A 21,610-nucleotide genomic window follows, 5' to 3' on the forward strand; every position below is an offset into this window, starting at 1 on the left:
TATATAATGTATTAATGAATAATTTGAATTATATTTTATTATCAGCAGTCATTTTAGTTATACTGTAGTTTAAGTTCTAGTAATTTTTTAGGTGCTTTTTCCCATTTTTAATATAATTTTTGTTGTTGTTGTTGTATTTATTGTCTTTATTTTCCGTTTTAAATTAAGTAATTTTAATATGTAATTAACATTTAATTTTTTTTTATTTTAATAAGCAAGGCAAAATTTCAATCTGACTAGAGTAAGAGTAACTTTTATATTTTATGTTAGCTTTAGATAAATGAACGAAAACATATTTTAGTAGTTTTAGTTTATTTAACAACACTGGAGAAACAGAACAAAATTTAAGCCAATATTGACTAAAAATATTCCCTTTTGCAGCAGCACTCCAACCAAGCATTGAGCCTTTGCATCATGTTTAATGTCAATTACTTTTTCGGTCACAAGGCACAAGAGAACCAATGACGTTTGATATAATTGATGTCCATCCTGTGCCATATCTGATTTGTAAGCTATGGCAGACTATTTAGTCTGTATGTGCTATCATATGACTATAGGAATACAGTGCACAAACTTTCTGGAAATTTCACCTTTTGTGTTGCAAGGAAAAGTAACAACATATGAGTTTGAAATGCCAGGAGTAAATGATTAATTAAAATTTTTGGGTGAACTACTCCTTTAAGACTGGGAATCATCATCATCAGTGCGTGCGTGTGTGTGTGTGTGTGCGTGCGTGCCTGGCCATTTAATTAAACCAGGGGATGCTGGAGCTGCACAGGAGGGACACGGAGAGACATGGTAGATGACTGATGATGATGAGGAAGAGGAGCAGAGAGGAGGGGGGAGGTGCAGCATGGTCGGATATAAAGGGGTCATCAAACAGGAGCATCTGGTCTTGCTGAGAAACACATGGAGAGAAAAAACACCAGAAATGAGTAGTAGAGCAGGTAAAATAAATGAAGGGTAAATGAAGGACTGTATGAAGGTATGAAGAAGAACTCGGGCATATTTACAAGGTGTGTTGAGGTTGTAGTAACATATGGTGAAATTCCAGTCTTGGCCAGATGAGGGCAGATTGCACACAATTTATGAGATTAAAGGGACGGTTCATCCAAAAATTACAATTCTGACATCATTTACTTATCCTCTTGTCCTTTTGTAGGAGGCAGAACGTTTACACTGCTCTTTTTCATACAGTGGAATTGACGGTGTTGAGCCCTAAAAAGGCCACAGAAGTATTAGGATGCATTATTCTTCAAGTCTTTTAAAATGTGATTCACTGAAATCATTTCCAATATCTGAAAATCTTCTCCTCCAAACACATCACAATTTCAAACTTGCAAAATTTGAAACCTGGTGCAATGTTTTTTTTTTCATATTACATCTGAGATTTGAAAACTATACTGAAATAAATTCAATTTCAGTTTGTTTCTAATAAAAAGCTTTTGCATGATATATATATATATTTAGACAGTGATATGTTTAGACTACTTTTATGGTGATATGTCATTTTGCATTAAAAAAAATGTGTCAGTCTCACATCCTTCAGAAATCATTCTAACATGCTGATTTACTGCTAAAGAGACATTTATGATTATTATCAATGCTGTAAATAGTTGTGCTGCTGTTTCATAATTTTGTTAATACCGTGCCCAAATTTTTTTTTTTTTTTCAGTAAACTTTGATGAATATAAAGTTCAAAAGAAGGGCACTGATTTGAAATATTTTGCAACATTATAGATGTCTTTACTGTTTACTGTTGATCAATTGAATGCATCCTTGCTGAATAAGATTAATTAAAAGAAAAAAAAAATTATCCAAAAAAATGACACTAAACCACATTTCCCACATTAAAGCCACTTTGTGACACATAACATCTCTGGACTAAAGTTTATTTGGGTTTTTACTAAGACTATCTGTGATTATCTGTTGACTGTCTCTGTCAGCCCATCCCATAGTGATCATAAAGCACCATGCCTTTATTCTGTCCCGACTCTCCTTCTTCCACAGCTCTGAAGTCAAAGCATCCCTGTCATCGTTTCTCCTGATGAAAGTATTACTCTATCGCTCTCTTATCTGATGTAACTCAGACAACCTCATTTCTGTGTGAGAACTCTCACCTGCTGCATTGAGCCGATACACACGAGCCTCGGGCGAGAAGACTTGATTTACGTCACATGTGATTACGGCTCTTCAGAGGTCTGAGGAACAGAACAGTGATTTTAAGAGACTTCTTTTTCGGTACATCACTCCTGAGAGGACAAGCAAAAGTTCAAAACCTTCAATATGATCACATATGATCTGTATCAGCTGAAATAACACACATCTACTGCAGCGAACAAAGTCATTCATCAAAGATCTGCAGAATAACCCACCCTGAAAAAAGAACAGTAAGTTTCATATCATTTTGATATTTTTAACCATCTTTCAAAATGTTGCAATCACACTAATTTGTGGAATTTTATCAAAACAGGAAGGAATGTTGGAGACGTGCTGATATTTTGTTAGGTTGCTTTTCCCTCCAAAATGATGTCACTTCCTGGAAGATGATGTTATTACAGTGATAGTTATGAAAAACATGAAAATTCTAATCGCTCTCATGTTATTGCAAACTTGTATGCATTTCTTTAGCGTAGCATAAAATATGTTGAAATGGCTTTCATTGCATTAAAAAAAGACTACATTAAATTTTGTGTGTGTGTGTGTGTGTGTGTGTGTGTGTTTTCCAAAGAAAGACAGTAATACAGTAAGTCAAAACACAATTTTCTTTTCTTTTCTTTTTTTTAACTATCGCTTTAAGGAAATGGCTTTTGCTACTTACACTATAATATATAGCACATCCTGGGTGTGTGATTCTATATCATTGCAAAAATAAAATTGATTACACACAGCTCTCTCTCTCTATATACATAGTAGGTTATACAACTTTATTCGCATGCACTTGTGTGAAGCAATATATAGACATTAGCAAATCTCAAATGCTTATTTTTATGCAATAAAGATGGATAAGTGTGTCCAACTTTATTCACATGAATACAGCATACTTACATAGGACAATATATGTTATAGCAAATCTCAACTGCTTGTACTGTCGTCGTGAAATATAAACTATATTATAGTTTTATTAAAGTATATATAAACTATTATATTAAACTAAATGATCACCCAACTCTAAATCTGAGAAGTGCAACTATAAGACATGAAGATATTGAGATCATTATATTAAGATAAAAATTCTTTCTGATGCATTGTATATGTAAATTGTATATGTGTTATGTAAATAAATTAGAAAAATAGTGTTGCTCTTTTGTTTGTTTTTTTTCAATTAATGTAAATGTATTCCAAAAGACACCCAAAATATAGGCTTGTAAATGAATATAATATGGGCACTTTCTGGTACACACACCCTATAGCATCCTGGTTCTGCCATTTACTGTATATAATTCAATACAAATGTCAATTACTTTTGTAACTGAAGTATATGCAAAATCTGTTACTTTAAAACTTTCGCTGACGTCACTTACTCAAAAGGTATCTTTATATTTGTTCAAGTATGGCTACTGGGAACTCTATACAACACTGACTTAATACTCAAAACTTAATGGTTTCACACACTATTCCATATATAGTCTCTCATGGCCATGATAACGATGTAGTTTATAGACAAAGAAGCATCTTTTATTTCTTTTCTTAAATCATCTGGAGTGCTTCAACCTCAGTGACGAAAAGAATCCTAAATATCACCTTCATCGTGGACAGAGGTCAACCAATCAATCATCGGAGAGCAGTGTGTGTACGAAGCCTCTGTATCACTAGGTCTCATCTGGACTCTAAATGTGATGGATGAGAAGAAAGGATGACTAGACACGCACGTGAAATGGCATTTCACCTTCAAATCACTCGATTCAGGTAAGATTTTACCACTAAAGAGCAAACATGATTTCATTTCCAAAGTGTAGCAGCTTGAAAGTGGGCCTAACATGGAAAACTGGATTTTTCAAAGAAAAGACTTTGATGTACTTTGCATGCATTTGCAAAAATAAATAAATGTCACTGAGTCACGGCCATATGTTCATTAACAGATGACCAACCACATTTACATATCAACATGATTCAGTATTATGCAACTCACTGAAATATAGCCTAGATACCTTAAAGATGCAGTGATATTTTTCCATTACTATATCTCATCACTGTAATTTACAAATAAATAGAATAAAAATCAATAAATAAATTGATTTCTTGTCTGATTGATTGTCTGAAAACTGGATGTATTGAGTGGCTTTACAGTGCAAACTAATGTCACAATGCAAGAAATCTTAATGGTCCTAAAATAGGCTTTATTTTCTCTATGAAAAATATAACTTCACATTGCTTTGTTTTTGACTTTGGAGTGAAATACAACCCTGGCATATTGATGAGATTCATCCATGAGGAGTTTCTTAAAATCTCTCATGATGAGCAACAGGTTCTGCTGGGTTCTGCAGTAGCTCAAGCCTTTATGAAGTTATTGGATTTGAAGGCAGGGAGACGCTGCTCATGCCAAGTGCTTCTTACCCTTCATCCGTCATCTCCCAGGACTTTTTATTCCTGACGATCAATTTCCTGAACAAGAGGCCGACAAGCTTTGATCAATACGTCACTGTTGTTTTTCTTCCCTCTTTATCTAAATCTGTGCCTCCATAAAAATGACAAGCCAAACTCTGGCTACTTTGTCTTAATTTTTACTGCACTAAATTGAGTTCTGCCACCCTTACATCACAAATGAGAAGTGGCAGAAGAAAGTAAAGACACAAGGAGAGAATGAATACCATGCTGGAAAATTCAGGCTTCTGAGAAAATATATGAATACTGTAATTAATGAAACAATACTCATTAACAAAACTCACCAGCAAAAGTATGTTGTGGGTGGTTGCGAATGCATTGCAATGTGTTTTACTATGGTCAAAGTTTAATACTTAGTATCAGAAGTGTGTTCAAATTTAAGTGCCACTTAAATCAATTCTTAAATACCCTCATAATGTAATATATTGGGGCAAATATTAAATATTTACAAATATATGATATAAATAAGAACTATCACATGATCCAGAGTGCCGTTTTCTAGAAAATCAACACAGTTGCTTATGTGATATGGATTATATAGGCTATACAACAGTTCAATAAACAAGTAGACAGTATTTAGAGACTTAAATTTTAGACACTATATCATGTTTTTGCTCCATTTTGACAATGAAAATAGATCCAAACAAGCCATAACAGAACTGTTGCCCATCTCTGATCAAAACAAAGCAGAGTATTGTTCCTGAATGAATCAATGTTTTGAACGAATCAGAACGAATGAGTCAGTGATTCAAAGAATCGATCAATGAATCGCTTGAATAAATGATTCAGTGACAAAGACTTCCCGCCGCCACATAATAATGGCTTTATATGTTAAGGAGTTTAATTTCCTAACTATTCTAATTGATTACATTTTTAAACAAATGTATAAATTTAAATTTAAGAGTCTGACATAAAGAAATGATTCATTAAATAAGGTTACCCTTTTAAAAGGTAAAAGGTAAAAAAAAAAAAAAAAAAAAAAAAAAAATTAAATTGAAGCTGAAAAAATAAATCCCCATAATGGGAAATTTAATTCATATCCTTAATCAGAAGGTGCTCCTAAATTACAAACACAACTCCTTCTTATTTTTATACAGTCTATGAGCTCCATCTACAAAAAAAGATGTGAGAACCCTGCCATAACTCCCATTTTAACAGCCGGCGTCTCATTATTACTGTGTGTACTTCAGTGCACACTATAGAGCACTTCTGACCTCTGGTGCATGTTCAGGGAATCACACTGCTGCGTTACATCATCACAAAAGTTTCAGTCCATTTCCATTTATTCCCTTTCCCAGTATTTGTCCGCACATTATTGTGTATTTCATAAACATCTTCCCTGAGCTTCTTTTATACATTATTTTATTAATAGTCACTCCTGACTAATAATATATGCAACTCTATTTCATTGTTCTGTCATTACTTCCCCACATGTCGTTTCAAACATGTCTGATTTTCTTTCCTTTGTGGGGAGTTGCTCTTTTCTATACAATAAAAGCAAACAGTGACTCCAAAAAAAGAACAAAAAGCACTATAATTTTTAATTCAAAGAAAAATGCTACAATTAGTTTTTATCTTAATCAGTATTTTTGTCTTGTTTTACCGTACAAAATATTTTAAAAACCTTATTTGTCTGTATCGACATGTAGTCATATTTTTCATTATTAGATATTAAGATTTTGTTAAATGTGTAATTTGTCATTTCATTGTTTTATAAACAGTAAAGGTATCAGATGATAATCTCACAGAATTTTGATATATGGGAAGCTGATATGAGATACTCCTTCAAAGCTGACAATGAATAAAAAAAAAAATATTAGCATTTTTAATAACTCATCACAGGACCATTGAAATACAACAATGAAGGAAAAAAGTGACTAAAATAATGAAAATATGTCAAAGAAATGGTGACTCTAAGTACAATTAAATTATACACTTCACCTTACAAACACTTTTTTATATTTCATCATATTTAATAACTACCCATGATTATCATATTCATTGACCATTTCAATTACAAGGTACTTCAAAGATTATATGCTCAATAAATTATCGTTCCTTTTTTTTTTTTTTTTTTTTTCAAAGGTGAAACCCTCATATATATTTTCAACAGATCTACATCTAGATTCATTTTTACACACCAGACCAAGCAGAAGGTGATAAGAGTGACATTAATTGTGGTCGAGATGTTACAAACGACATTAATCTGACCAGATAACCTGGTGAACTCCAGTTCCATTCACATTACAACATGAAATGGATCTATATCCCAAACACGTTACTGCAAAATTAGATTTTTCACATTACTTTGCTCCACACAAATGAAAGGATTCAGCCATACCCTATACATGACTGAAACGTTCTTAAACTGAATGCACGTCTTGCATTTGATTTAGATGTTAAATAATAAATGTTTTGTTTCACTCACTGTTAGTTTCCTCCTCTCTTAAAGCTTCAGTGTATTACTGTTTCTGTGTTCCCTTGTACTGTAACACCTGACACACGTGGACACAGTCCTTCATGGAAACAACTACAAAAAGATATAAAGGGACAGTTTTGTCTTAAAAAGACTCTTCCAGGTGGTTAAAAGGGTCATATCATACACAAAGTTCGACCTGAGCTCTACTTTTACTTTTTTGCACCAGAAACAATTTAAATTTTATTTTTATTAACATTTTGACCACAAAAATTTTTTTTTATAGAATATCTATATTTGGTCAGTCATGTGGTAACTTATTAAACAGTCTGACATTAGAAATAGTTAGCCCTACATTTAGGGCCCTATCATACACCCAGCGCAATGCGACGCAAGCACAGCTCAAGTGTGTTTGCTAGTTTCAGTCCGGCGCCGTTCGCATTTTCCCGAAAATAGACTGCACCGTAGACCAACTCAGACCTGGTCTAAAGTCTAAAGTCAATGGCGTAATACTTTTTAGTTATTTAAAGAGCAAGATTGGTAGAAAATGTGCCCCTGGGCAGGTCTACAGTGCGCATTGACTTTGCTTATTACAGACAGGTATGCACATCACACAAACATGCCAAATAGTACAAACAAAAGAATATTATTGTGTAAGCTACATAAATATAAAAAAACAACGATGGGTAGTCATTGCATATTAGAATTAGGTTACCTATTTGCAATTCAGCCAATTACTACTTATAATGATGAATGAAATTGGCTAATTAATTGAACAATTGTGCCAATACACACACACATATACTGTATATTAACTGACTCATCTTTCTGCGCCGTGCACTGTACACTGAGTTTAGATCGTTAAAATAGGACCCTTTATATTCAAGTATTTGAATTGCATATACAGTTTGGATTACACAGAATCTGATATAAACTAATAAACTTAATGTGATGAAATGTCATTAAGTTTATTACTGTCATAGAACATCAGGCTCTTTAATCTAAAAATATCAAGCACAGTTTGATTCTTTATGATATGACCCATATATGATTGGAGAGAGAGAAAGAGACACAGACAGACTGGTTTTGTGGTGAAACAGGACAAACACAGACAGAGGCAGAAGAGGCTGTTGTCCATCACAGGAGGAGAAAAGAGCAGTGATTGGGCTACAGTGATTGGGCAGCAGCCTCAGCCAATCAGTGAGCTGCCAAATGTCACATGTCAAGGTGTGCTGGGGGAGGAGGAGGCCAACCGTTTCCCTATGTAAATTCTGAGAAAGAAAGAAAGAAAGAAAGAAAGAAAGAAAGAAAGAAAGAAAGAAAGAAAGAAAGAAAGAAAGAAAGAAAGAAAGAAAGAAAGAAAGAAAGAAAAAGAATTAGTCATCTTTTAGAAACCTGTCAGACAGCACAAGAGGTTTTATTTATGCTCTTTTTTGGGTAACATTAATGCTTTTAATGAAAATGGAAATCAAAAATTAAATTTGTATAGCTCAATAAAACATTTTAGAGTGACTAAACAGCACAAACATTTCTCAATTGTCTGTAATTTATTGCAAACCAGGCATAGTGGCTGCGACAGGATCCTGGCCTTAAGCAGGGACACACAATATATACGAGTCATTCCTGTTATACAGTGACTTTTATATCCCAATGATTTATTTAATCATATTAATCATAAGATACTGTGCAAAAACCCCTTAAGCTTCCGGGTCACTATTACAGAACTCGATCTTGGAGGCAAAATAAAAAATACCACCCACTTTACTGAGCGTGGAAATATTACAATATTTAATACAATTAACGCAGCATACATTTTTTTCCATAACAATTATCATCATAATAAAAAAAACATAAAATATGGCATCACTGTCCATTACTGTTCCTTCTTGTGATGGTTTTTGTGGTTGTTTCTTAATCTAGTTAATCCAAATGATTTATAACATCTTTATTTTTAATCAAATATAAATAAAAAATAATTGATTATTTCTGCCACCATTATTGATTATGATAAGGAACCACATAGCTATTATTTGTGTCCCTCCCCCAAATGAAATCTGGATTATTATTATTATTTATTTATTTTTTTAATTTTTTTAAACAATATTATATAGGTGCAGTTCCACACATTATAAATGGGAAGCAGGACAATGACGGAAAGCTTGTCCACTGTTAACGAACCTGTTACCAGTGGTGTTCCACCCTGTTATGCTCCTTTCCACCCTGACAAGTCATAATCTTTCAAGCAATAAATGTTTGGCATAATCTTATTTTGTGAGGTGAGGAGCACTAACAGCATATGTATGTTTTTGAGCATTTTTTAAATTCTAATTTACAACCCTATTGGCAACCATTGGCACACAAACTTCCTGTTCTTAACAATTAAGACCTTCTATTTATCAATAATTGTTTTGTTATTGTTTTTAAACTAAAAAAAGAGGCATAAGGGACATATACTATCCAAGAAAAGCTCATTATTGTTTAATATTTATATTATTAATATGCTGTGATAACTATCTAAATGACCCTAACAAGGTGGAATATTTTCATCGCCAGTGTCTGAACAATCTACCTATAATTATTATTTTTTGAGTCCCTGAGCTATTCCTAATAGTTAAACATGTCACTATTTTGGTAGAATGCAAAAAACATAAATAAACACTTATAAAGCCAAAATGTTACCGCATACCAGGAATGACCCATTCACAATATGTACAGACTATTCATACAAAGATAAATCTCATTGACACATTTGATGAAAACTGACCCACATACTTCCTGTGCAGTCAGTGATATTAAAAATAAAATGTTAGATATGATGAAATATGACATAAGTCTCACCCCAGACCCAGTGTCAAAGCGTGTGAGGCAATCAGAGAGGGCAGGAGAATGAGGAACACGTCTGAGGAAAACAAACCCTTCTTCATCAGCTCAGTCTTCCTCACTCTCAGAGAGCTGGACTGCTTTGGGTGATGAAACACAAACCCCCTAAAGACAGAAAGAGAGAGGGTCTCTTCAGGGTCATTCAGCAATTATATATATATATATATATATATATATATATATATATATATATATATATATATATATATACAGGTGCATTTCAAAAACTTTGAATTTCATGGAAAAGGTCTTTATTTTTATTTGTAATTTAATTAAAAAAGTAAACTTTCTTTGGCGAGTGGGGCGGGGCCGAGAGGCGTGGGAACGAGGAGTGAGGCCAGGTGTAGTGATTAGAGATGAGCTACACCTGTGCCCCACCGCCGGTATCGAGTCGATGGAAGGATATAAAACTGGAGCGACTATAGTGAAGGACGAGAGAGGACCAGGCCTGGGACATTATTTTATGTTTGCTTTTTATTTTGAGCGCACCAGTCGTCCGTGAGGGGCTGGTGTGCTGTTTTGTGTTTATTTTTCAATTATTAAAATGTATTGATTGTGCGCCGGTTCCCGCCTCCTTCTTCCCGATGATTACAAAGTTCTTATCGTTACACGCCTTTTATTTCTGTCAGAGATTATCAAGTCACAAATGCATTTGTTTGTTCTGAAAACACTGTTGTTCTCACATTTTCCCCTGCGAACAGATTTAAGCACTGATCAAATTATAAGAGCTGTTAACCCTCTTCACAGTAATTGGCTTAAAGAGAGACAAAGCTGGCGAGTCATGAAATATATTTACATAACAACACAGACAAAAACAATAGCACAGCAAAAGAAAAACACACACAAATAATAGAAAATTATTATTAAGTATTAAGTATCTAGTTACTTATTTTGTAATTAATATTCATTCATGTAATTTTATTCTATATATATAAATTATATATATACACACATATATACTTTTAATTTAATTGTAAATTATTTTATTTTATATAGGCTACAAGTGTATACTATGGATATATTATCAAATTAAAAATGTATTTTTTTAATATATATATAAATATATGAATACATAAATATATAGTAATAGAGAATATACATCTACATAATCACCGGTTATAACAATGAAGCAGTGTAATGCAGTTGAATATGCAGTTGTCTTACCATGCAAAGCATCATCCGGTGATTGAGCCATGATGTGACAGAGGAGTTCAGGAGCAGATGCACTGACTTCAGCTCCTCTCGACTCTCTTTGTCCGTGTTTCACTGTCACTCATTAGTCACTGTTTCTTAGAGGACATTAGTTTGAAGTGAAGTGAAGTGAAGTGACATTCAGCCAAGTATGGTGACCCATACTCAGAATTTGTGCTCTGCATTTAACCCATCCGAAATGCACACACACAGAGCAGTGAACACACACACACACACTGTGAACACACACCCGGAGCAGTGGGCAGCCATTTATGCTGCGGCGCCCGGGGAGCAGTTGGGGGTTCAATGCCTTGCTCAAGGGCACCTAAGTCGTGGTATTGAAGGTGGAGAGAGAACTGTACATGCACTCCCCCCACCCACAATTCCGTCCGGCCCGAGACTAGAACTCACAACCCTTCGATTGGGAGTCCAACTCTCTAACCATTAGGCCACGACTTTCCCATTACCTGTTATTCCTCTAGGGGGCGCTCGGTGGCTCATGAAACCGTAAACACAAATCACACATTTTTGAAGTTATTGAATTATTGTGTATCACTAGTATTTTCTTTTTTGGAATGTTAAAATTATTAATATGCTATAATACGAGAATGTGTTTTTGCAATTATTTTAAAATCCATTAGATAATTCAAGTAATCATAAATAATTGTATCAAATGCATGGTCTAATGAACACCCGAATTTTATTTAAAATAAACGCCCTAGAGGTGAGAAAAATAATAGTTATTTATCACCCACCGTTGCTGACCAATCAGAGACGACTTCTGGGCTTCTAAGCCCCGCCCTCTGGTTCACAGGTTTCAGAGCGGCTTTGCTTATTCTATTGTTATGATGTAAATTCAGTGATCTCTCTTTCTCCCCACGTGTTTCAGCAGAGCTAAATATTGGGATTATTCCCTTCTTTTTCATAAATTGGCCAGATATGTGCCAATTTTCATCCTAAAAACTTAAGTCGCTTATTTTATATTTTTAAATGACTCATGTCCAGATAATACACTTACATTTTTTTTTGTATAAAATGATTTTAAAGGGTAAGTGTTTTTGATAGAGAAAAGTGAAACAACAGAGTGTCTAATGACCAACAAAACATCAAGCATGTGTTGTTTCTACTTATAGTCGCCAGACCTCAAATGAACTTTTAAAGCTGGAAATTTATTATGGTAATATATATATATATATATATATATATATATATATATATATATATATATATATATATTTGTGTAGATTTTACAATAATAATTTTCCAGCTTTATGTTTTGGTAATCTTTTCAGAACTGAATATTGGCATTTTTAAGGAAATATCTGTCCAAATATATGGTAATAAAACTTACAAATAATAGACTAATTAATCATATTCCGCCCATTGTAATTAAAAGCTCAGTTTTAACCCTATAAAACCTACTGTATCATATTTGGCAGTCTCTGCAAAAACTAAATAAGTCAGTAACAATAATATTATTTATATATTATAATATTATAATATTTTTTTTTTTTACTTTTTAACTCATCCCGAAGCTGGATTTTGGGAAAAGATCTTGAGAGCACCTGATAAAATCCTCTGAAGAACATCAGGATACAGTGGCAATGTTCCTGATATTTATCAAATGAAGATCAAGACAATCAGTCTTTCATGATCATAATGATTTTTATTAATCATCTTAAAAAAATCAGTTATGACTTATGAATGATATTATGCATCTCTGACGTCATCAGATCGTTGTTTAATACATGGCCATCAGAGTGAGACAAAGCCAGATGCAAAACACTTCAGGATGGACAGCACAACACACGATATGACATGACCTCAAGTACAGTTTTGCTTTAATACATTGGCGGTATTAAACATATACAGGATGCAATTTGTATAAAAATATTATTTTAGATTTTTTTCTGCCAAATGCATAAATGTAAATCTTTTCCTGTTGAGAATCCTTTGTTAAACACTTTGATGGTCAGTTCTCAGGTGTCTTTCTGTGTGATTACTAAAAGGATGACAAGGAAACATCCGTCTGTCTACCTAAACAACACCTGCTCCATCAGGTGCCATTTGACCCTGGGGTTGTTCAATTAAATCATGTCGCTCTGCCCTCAAGGCAAAGCAGCTGGTGAAAGCTCATCTTGCAAAAAGCAATATTCTAATGAAAAGGCAACCAGACCAAACGTGGACTGTGTCCAGCAGAAAAAAAATAATGAAACCTTCAGTGTTTTAATTTTTTTTTTAAATGCTTTAATGGGTTAATGCAAATGATAGAGAAAACATTAAGGGACATTATGACATTACATGAACAGTGTATAAATAATGGTGTGTGTGTGTGTGTGTGTGTGTGTGTGTGTGTGTGTGTGTGTGTGTTTTGAGAGGTTTTGAGAATGTTATTAAACATTCTGCAGAGTTTAGCTCCAACCCTGATTTAACACACCTGAGTAAGCTGATCAAGGTCTCCAGAATCGTTAGAAAATCACAGGTAAATTGGTTTGATCAGGGTTAAAGATCTGCAAGCTCTAAACACTGCAGGGTAAGATTTGAAGAACCCCGCCTTAAAGGGATAGTTCACCCAAAAATGAAAATTACCCCACTCACCACAAAATCATCCTAGGTGTATATGACTTTCTTCTTTCAGACGAATACAATCGGAGTTTTATTACAAGTCTCATCCAGGCTTTATTATGGCAGTGAATGGTCATCAAGACTTTGAAGCAAAATAAAGCACTAACCTAACCCTAACCCTAACCCTAACCCATCCACCATAAAAAGTGTCCTAAACGGCTCCAAGGGGTTAATGAAGGCCTACTGAAGTGAATTGAAGTGTTTGTTTAAAAAAAAAACTCCATATTTAAAACTTTATAAATCGTAATCTCTAGTTTCTAGTAATCTCTAGAATGTGCATATGTCATATGCACGTTCACCAGAGGGTTGCGTTCCAGCGGATGAAGAAGGGCATCATGTCCAGTGAGAAATGAAGTACCTCGGAAGTGCAGAGGAGATAGCAAAACAAGACACCAGTCACGAATTAGAAATACAAAACGAGGAGATTTTATAGAGAAAAATGTTAAAGTATCTCAATATAAGCCAAGAGGAGACTGATTTTCCTCTGTTGTAAACAAAGGTTTCTCATCAGGGCTGATGCTAAGCATATGTCCCACATCATCCGCTGGAACGCCGCTCTCTCGTCATCGCACGGATGACAGTTGGAGGAAGCTAGATATTACGGTTTATTAAGTTTTATATATGGTTAAATGATTTGATTCACTTCAGAAGACCTCGATGAACCCCCTGGAGCTGTGTGGAGCACTTTTTATGATGTAAGCCATAAACACCTAGGATGGCTTGAGGGTGAATAAGTCATTTTTGGATTAACTTTCCCTTTAAGGTCTATAACATTAGAAATACTGGCAATACAAAGTTCCAAACATTGTCCAGAGTAGTATAACTAGAAGAGGGAGTAATATATCTAAAACAGTATCATGAAAGAGTATCAAAATATTGGGACACTTGTTGATGGGAGTTCTGTGCCCCCATGACACCCCTGATGTCCAATAACACATTTCACATCGTAACTCAGCCTGTGTACTGGACTGAAGTGTTTCCCAGGAGCATGGGGACATTCTTGTGGTTTTCAGCAACAGGCATTGCTAAACAAGCTATCCAGTGTCATGTGACCCCGCTGGCATGAACACGCTGGGATAACAAGAGGCCCCTGACTCCACCGCGGGATTGAGACCCAACACTATATATAGCACAAATGAGGGCTGAAGGTACATCTCCAAAAACACCAGCTCTCTGGCATGAAGATCAAGGGGGTCGAGGAAGATAGAAAAATAATTGAGGGGAGATAGCTTCAAAGTCAGTATAATGCTATCGCTTCTCACTTTTGTTAGTTTGTCTTATATAAGTTTAAGACTAATAAGTGAAATTAATTTTACTTCCATATCCATAATAATGTATTGAAGTTGCTTGAGGTGCGAGACATGCTTTCGCTGCCAATATGTTGCATTATTATTATTATTATTATTATTGTAGTTGTTAATGTTGTTCTTGTTATACACAGTTGTGGAAGAATCGTGCAGTGGGCTTTGTGGTGCAAAAATGCTATATTTCAGTTTTGTATGAATGGTGTTTTGTGCTTTTTTAAAATGAAGTTTATAATCAGAACAACATTATATCCAAATTAGTGCCATTTTTCATTTGTAAAACATTCGATGACACATAAACATATCCTCAGACTAGCCTACATGAATAAACTGAGAAACATATAGAATCAGGGTTTTTTTTAAAAAGAGCATTTTCTTGTTTTCATGATCTACTGGTAGAGGAAAACACTAAGCACCAGTTATTTTTTTTTATTTTTTTTTACTTTTTTACCGATTTTATAAGAGCTGTTAAGACTGTAAACAGTGTGATGTGTTGAAATGATAAGGTCATTATTAATCATTTTTACAGTGACATTCAACCCTGAAGCCATTGTAGCTGTACATTTCCACACAGGATTGCCACAAAAAGAATTAGAAAAAGAACAGACATGCATGTGTTACAAAATTATTTACATATTCAGTACGTGCATGGATGAGTAATATTTGGTGGTTTAAAAGTGTGTATTTTGAATTTGTCTGTAAAAATGTCTTAACAAAAATAGCATATCTTTTCAAGCCCCATCATCTACCTCTCTCTTCTATAAGCATGAGCTGGACTGCAGATGGAGGAGAGCTGATGTCCTGTGCTGGATCTGTCCTGCTCTTGGTTTCATGACTAAAATCTCCATTCAGTTCAACAGACAGAGCGACCCAGTGCACGACCTTCACCCAGAGCACAGCACGACAAAATACTGTCATCTTACACGTCTTTCTAAACAAACAGAAACACAAAGAGTCAACTCAGAGAAAGAGTAACATTACGGGCGCATTCATTTTATTTGTACATTTTATTAATCAATTTACACGTCCTCAGTAATCAGAATTACACTGAATGGGTTATATAGAACAAACAAATAATGAAACCGATTTGACCTCTTTTGTTGTAAAATGAAGTCGTCGTTATTTCATTATAAAGCTCATTCTGATTCTGATTTCACAATGTAGATCATGACTTTTTTGAGAAACAAAAAAAAATATTTTTCTCCTTGAAATAATATTTAAGGAAGGGAAATCAAGAATGTTCGAAAAAAAAAATATTTAAATAAATATATTGTAATAAATACATAATTAGCATTCAATATAAATTAAATATATAAATATACAACCCCAATTCCAGAAAAGTTGGGATATTTTATAAAAAGTAAAGTGTCTGTGGTTTGTTAACTGTCCTTAACCTTTATTTAATTGACAAAGGTACAACTGAAACATTCCCAATGATTTCACTTAACAACTTTTCATTTTGATGGCTACACAAAAGTTGGGACCAAGGCATAATAAAAGTGAAAAGCTTAAAGAATATCCAAGTTAAACTGTTTGAAACAGTCCACAATAAGCAGGTGAACTGGTAAATGTGAGGGTGTCATGGTTGGGTTTATACGGAGAATCCTGTCCCGATCATGGCTCACCACTTTGTGCCAAATTTCACGAGAGAGAAATCAAAAATCACATTTTTTTCCATTCAACATTTTTTGAAAAGATTTAGAGAATCCAGACAAATCTGAGTCTGTGTAGGGCAATGTAGGAAAGCTTAAATGAATATGCCTGACCTTTGAGCCCTCAAATGGCATTGCATAAGAAACCTTCATGCTGTGGTGTTAAATATAGCCACATGGGCTCAGTAGTATTTCAGAAAACCTTTTTCATTTAACACAGTCTGCAGCTGCATCAAGAAATGCAACTTGAATCTCTGTTACTCTAGGAGAAATCTATACATCAATTCTATGCAGTGATGCCGCGGGGTTCTCTGGGCCCGAGCTCACCTTAGACAGTAAAAAAGACAGTGGAAATGTTTGCTGTGGTCAGATGAGTGCACATTTCAACTTGTTTTTGGGGAAAACAGACATCACATTGTAAGTCTTAAAGATGAAAGGCAACATCCACACTTCAATCAGTGACAGATGCGAAAGCAAACATCTGTCATGGAATATGAGTTCATCAGTGCAAACGGCATGGGTGACTGGCATATGTGCGACGGTCCCATTGATGTGGAGGCATATATCAGGATTATACAGAGACATATACGACCATCAAGATGACATCATTCGTAAGAAGTGCATGGATATTTGATGAAGACAAAACAACAGCGTGGTTTCGTAGACACGTGTGGATGGGACTGAGTGGCCAGCAAATCTGTCTCCTATTGAAAATGTATGACCAGCCATGAAAACGAGAACAATGACTATGGACTGCTGAGCATCTAAAGTCTTGTATCAAGTGAAACTGCTTGGGCTAAAAGTTTTTTTGCAAAACTTAATATTAGCATACTTAATTCCCAGATTATTAAAATATGTCATTAAAAGAAAAGGTGACACGGTGGTAAAATTGCAACTTTTTTTGGAGTGTATTTATAAAATAATATTAAGTTGGCCAGTGAAGGCATGAATTATTATTAATATTATTTTTTTTTGTACTTTAGTCAATTAAATAAAGGTTAAAGGGAATTAACAAAAACATATTATTGATTTTATATCATTTCACAAAATGTGCCAACTTTTCTGGAATTGGGTTTGTATATAATAAAAATTAAATAACACATTCAGCCACAAACTGCATTTTTAAGAGATCTTTGTAAGAGATCCGATATGATTATATAAGACATGCGAGTGTTACCTTGCTGAAATGCACAGCGCAGAAGATGGTGATGATGAGGATGCCGATGATGATGGAGGCGATGGAAACATAGAGCGCCATCTTCCCTAAACGCCTCGAACCCTCATAATCTCCCTGATCATAACTGTTTCTGGACTGTAAAAGACAGAAGGTACATACAAATTAACATATATACATACACAAGACCACAAACTCTCTCTCTCTCTCTGTGTGTGTGTTCATCCAGTCAAACTAATAACGGCAATCAAACCAATGATTTTTCTAGGTGATGATATTCTGGACTCTAGCTATTAATTCATTCATTCATAGGCCTGTTTTATCATCTGCTAGGTTCTAGTTATTCTAACCGTTATTCTGATTATTAAGTTGAACAGGTAACAAACATGCATGACTCTTCAACAAACAACAGCAGGAATCATGCCCATAACATAAAGATAAAGAGATAATGAGTTAAGCATTTCAGTTTAATAGTCTTAAAGGTGAAGAATGCAATATTGAACACTATTGGCTGAAATAGGTACTGCAGTCCAAATTCAAAATAGCAGAAAGAGTTGTTTCTACATCCCCCTCCTCCTCCTCAGACTGGACACTCATGCAGGTTGCCAGATTGAGGACACGCAACAGGAACGAGTGTTATCTGGCAACCCGGGGTGTCGAAATGCTATTGGGTAAACTGTCAGTGGGCGAAATCATAAAGACCAAAACAAAAACAGACGATCCGACACTGTACATACATTTCACAAGTGTAGCATTGTTTTCTCAGAGAAACAAGAATGTGAACTTAGCATGTTTTATAAACATGTGTAAAAATATTAAGGTATTTGTTTATGCCTTATAGTACAGTCCCCCAAAAAAATTTCAGCACCTTAAAGTATGATCAGTTATGATAGTGATGATACCTGACGTCTTGTCATCAATATAAGCCCTTGCTTTCATGCAGACATTAATATAAAGGCAGATAAAATTAGAAGCAGTTTCCAGTTTTAGTAAACGTAGTCCAGATTGTTAACTCACCATGACAGAGAACACCAGGGCTAAAATGTTGACGGGGTAGGCCGGACAGAAGCAGGTGAGGATGGTCAGGAGCAGGTAGTTTCGTAGAGGAGGTCTTGGGGTGGTAGGACCGAACCAGCTGTGATACAAATCCATGCTCCCGTTCAGAGAGCCCTTCACATCTGTCTGAGAGCTGCCCGTCGCCATGATGGCAGGCACACACTCCAAAAACAGACAAATGTCTGAGAGTGGAGATAAATGAGTAGAAAGAGATGAATAAATCCAGCAGGGTTCAGTGAGAGCTGTGCAGGCTGTCAGGAAACAAGATGAAATGAAGAGTATTTTGGGGGAGGGTGTTTGAGCAAGAAGGACCCGTGAGTAACGGGATCAGGGAGATGAGGTACTTTCTCATGGACGGATTCCTGGTCGCCAAAGTTTTAAGTGTGTGTGTGTGATTCTCTGATTTTACAAATCTCTCTTAAATTTGGCAGATAGAAAACTGTAAAATGACACCAGGATGGTCCGAGAAATCTAGACTAATAATAATCAAATGCAGAAATGCTGAGAAACTCTGTGAGTGTGTGTGTGTGTGTGTGGTTTGACATGGGGCCGTTGGGTGGTATTGGGGTCACAGGGTATCAGGTGCCTGTTATTGGATATAGATGAACATAACAGAGTAAGAGGGGGCAGATGAACCACGACTGTTCCCATGTCTCGAAGTGTTGGATGGTTGGGCATCAGATTTTGGATGTCTTTTCATTTGTTTGTTTACTTGGTGCCCTGGAATTATGTTAGCTTCATAAACAATGGTTATTAAATGGTTAAATGTTGCAAACCAGCTGAGAAATGTATAAACACACTAAATACATTTTAGGTAACATGTTAGAGGACATTTGGCAATGTAAAATATATAGTAATATTTCTATTTTTAATGAAAATATACATAAATATACAACACAGCAGTATAAACAGTAAAAAGCTTATCTTTTATTCTACACACTGGAGATATTGAATATTCAAAACAAATGTTAAAGAAGGTTATAATTTAGACTACAAGTCAAAGATTTGGACACCATCTATCTACCTGTATATCATTATTCTAGTATTGCTGAGGTACTATTATGTTTTTAAGCTTTTATTTTGAAATGTTCTGTTTTCATTAGAAATAAAAAGAATTTTAAAGTTAACAATTATTTGATCATGGTCTGTTGGTCTGTTAATATTGAAACCTTAGTATATTTTTAAATATTTAATATACAATAAAAGAAGATTTAAAAAAAAAATTCCTTCATTTTGATGATTTTATTCTGAAACTGAAATAAACTGAAATTTTTTTTTATATAATCTTTGAAAAGTACTCTGATATTTGTCAATTTTTTTTCTAGAATTTTACAATCTATTTTTATGAAATGTGTCAGTCATCAGGATTTACAATACTACACAATCAAATTTCACATTCTTTTTTCCACTGTACAATGGCATATTTTAGAGATTGCATTTACTACTCAAATGTATATTATAAAGTATGTAATTTATAAGAGTGCAATCCATTTTGCATATGACCAAAACATGACAATCTCTGTTAACACACCCTACAAATGCAATGAACCACAAAGAAAAACATGAACACAGAGGCCATCAAATGGAATGGTTTAAAATAATTTATTAGGTTCTTTTAACTTGAAAATTTCCAGAGGTGAAAATAAAATAAAAAATACAGTAAAGGGACAGCGAAGCAGCTTATTTGAGCATCAGGTCACAGTGTTGACGTGCAGCTCCACAGCAACGGGACGGAGCGCCGTCCACTGATGCTTTCCAGTTCCGCCGCTGATCCCCTTCAACAAATCATCCAAACAAACAGCTAACATATACGGTAAAAATCAGAGAAACTTTCAAGGGGTTAAAACGGATCTTGAAAAATATAGCTTTTTTTCTTCTTCTAAAAAATAATTCTTAATGCCACATAATCGCCGTCGTATTCGTACCACCGTTAACGGCATTCATTATTACTTGAGTTTAAAATTAACTTATTGCTTTGCGTTGGTTAAATAGTTACAGTGTGTGCCGTGCAGTAGTTTTGTGAGGCGTCCCGTCAGCTGGAGATTCGGTCGTCACGTGACCACTGCTCCAAAGAGAGGCTACACGTGTCAAATGGAAGACTGAAAATCTATGCAATTAAGTAGAAATCAAACAGATGCAATGTTGCTGAAATGAAAAAAGAACAACTAAAAAATCACTCTGGATGTCTATTATTAGTCAAGCGTAACAATTTCCCCAGAAGGCCTCCATTAGAGCTGTGATTTCAGAGACGCTCCTCTCCATTGCTGGCAGAGACGAGACAGTTTCAAAGGTGGCAGTTGAATGCATGTAAACTAGCTATGTGTACTTCCATACTTCAGTCTAACTTACACTCACACACGCACATCTCTCACACGCTCACGACTCCTTTGCTTTGTAAATTTGTCCTTCATTTCTTCAAAAAAAACAGCGTTGTACCATCAAAAATGAACAGAAAAAGGAAAAAGGGAAAAATTTACAATAGAAATACACTGCGCAAATTTTTTATATATATAATATATATTTCCAAAAACAGCATGAAGAGAAGCCCAGCAGCTGTGCTCTTCGAAAATGAGGCGGATCAAGACCGCGTTTCCGTTTCCCAAAAGTGGGACCAAATCATTTGCTCTAATGGAAAACGCAACCTGGTTTTTCAGCGATGTGGTGTGACGCCTCATAAGTGACAGCAAACATCAAACAACGTGGTTTC

General features: G+C 34.9%; 1 protein-coding gene and 1 long non-coding RNA gene across 2 annotated transcripts; both read right to left on the reverse strand.

The window, feature by feature from the left end:
• Positions 1-511: 511 nt before the first annotated feature.
• On the reverse strand, positions 512-3,785 carry LOC113069092 (uncharacterized). The gene is made up of 4 exons (XR_003279657.1): positions 3,745-3,785; positions 2,121-2,201; positions 1,014-1,218; positions 512-898 (listed from the first exon to the last, which is right to left on the reverse strand). It is a non-coding gene; the product is annotated as an uncharacterized LOC113069092 (long non-coding RNA).
• Positions 3,786-12,737: 8,952 nt separating this feature from the next.
• LOC113073721 (transmembrane protein 233-like) lies at positions 12,738-19,795 on the reverse strand. Its single transcript, XM_026246508.1, has 4 exons — positions 18,865-19,795; positions 17,851-17,985; positions 15,771-15,952; positions 12,738-14,890 (listed from the first exon to the last, which is right to left on the reverse strand). Exons 1-3 carry the CDS (start codon positions 19,048-19,050, stop codon positions 15,941-15,943), a joined length of 333 nt encoding a protein of 110 aa, XP_026102293.1. The 5' UTR covers positions 19,051-19,795; the 3' UTR covers positions 12,738-14,890; positions 15,771-15,940.
• Between the last annotated feature and the right edge of the window lie 1,815 nt (positions 19,796-21,610).

Source organism: Carassius auratus, chromosome 5, assembly GCF_003368295.1.
Source record: "Carassius auratus strain Wakin chromosome 5, ASM336829v1, whole genome shotgun sequence".
Lineage (NCBI taxonomy): Eukaryota > Metazoa > Chordata > Actinopteri > Cypriniformes > Cyprinidae > Carassius > Carassius auratus.

Excerpts from the sequence above, each read along its gene's own strand:
- LOC113073721 (XM_026246508.1), bottom strand. The coding sequence starts at position 19,050 with ATGGCGACGGGCAGCTCTCAGACAGATGTGAAGGGCTCTCTGAACGGG. Across the intron at positions 17,986-18,864 it reads CCCTGGTGTTCTCTGTCATG|TCCAGAAACAGTTATGATCA; the intron begins GTGAGTTAACAA and ends TGTCTTTTACAG.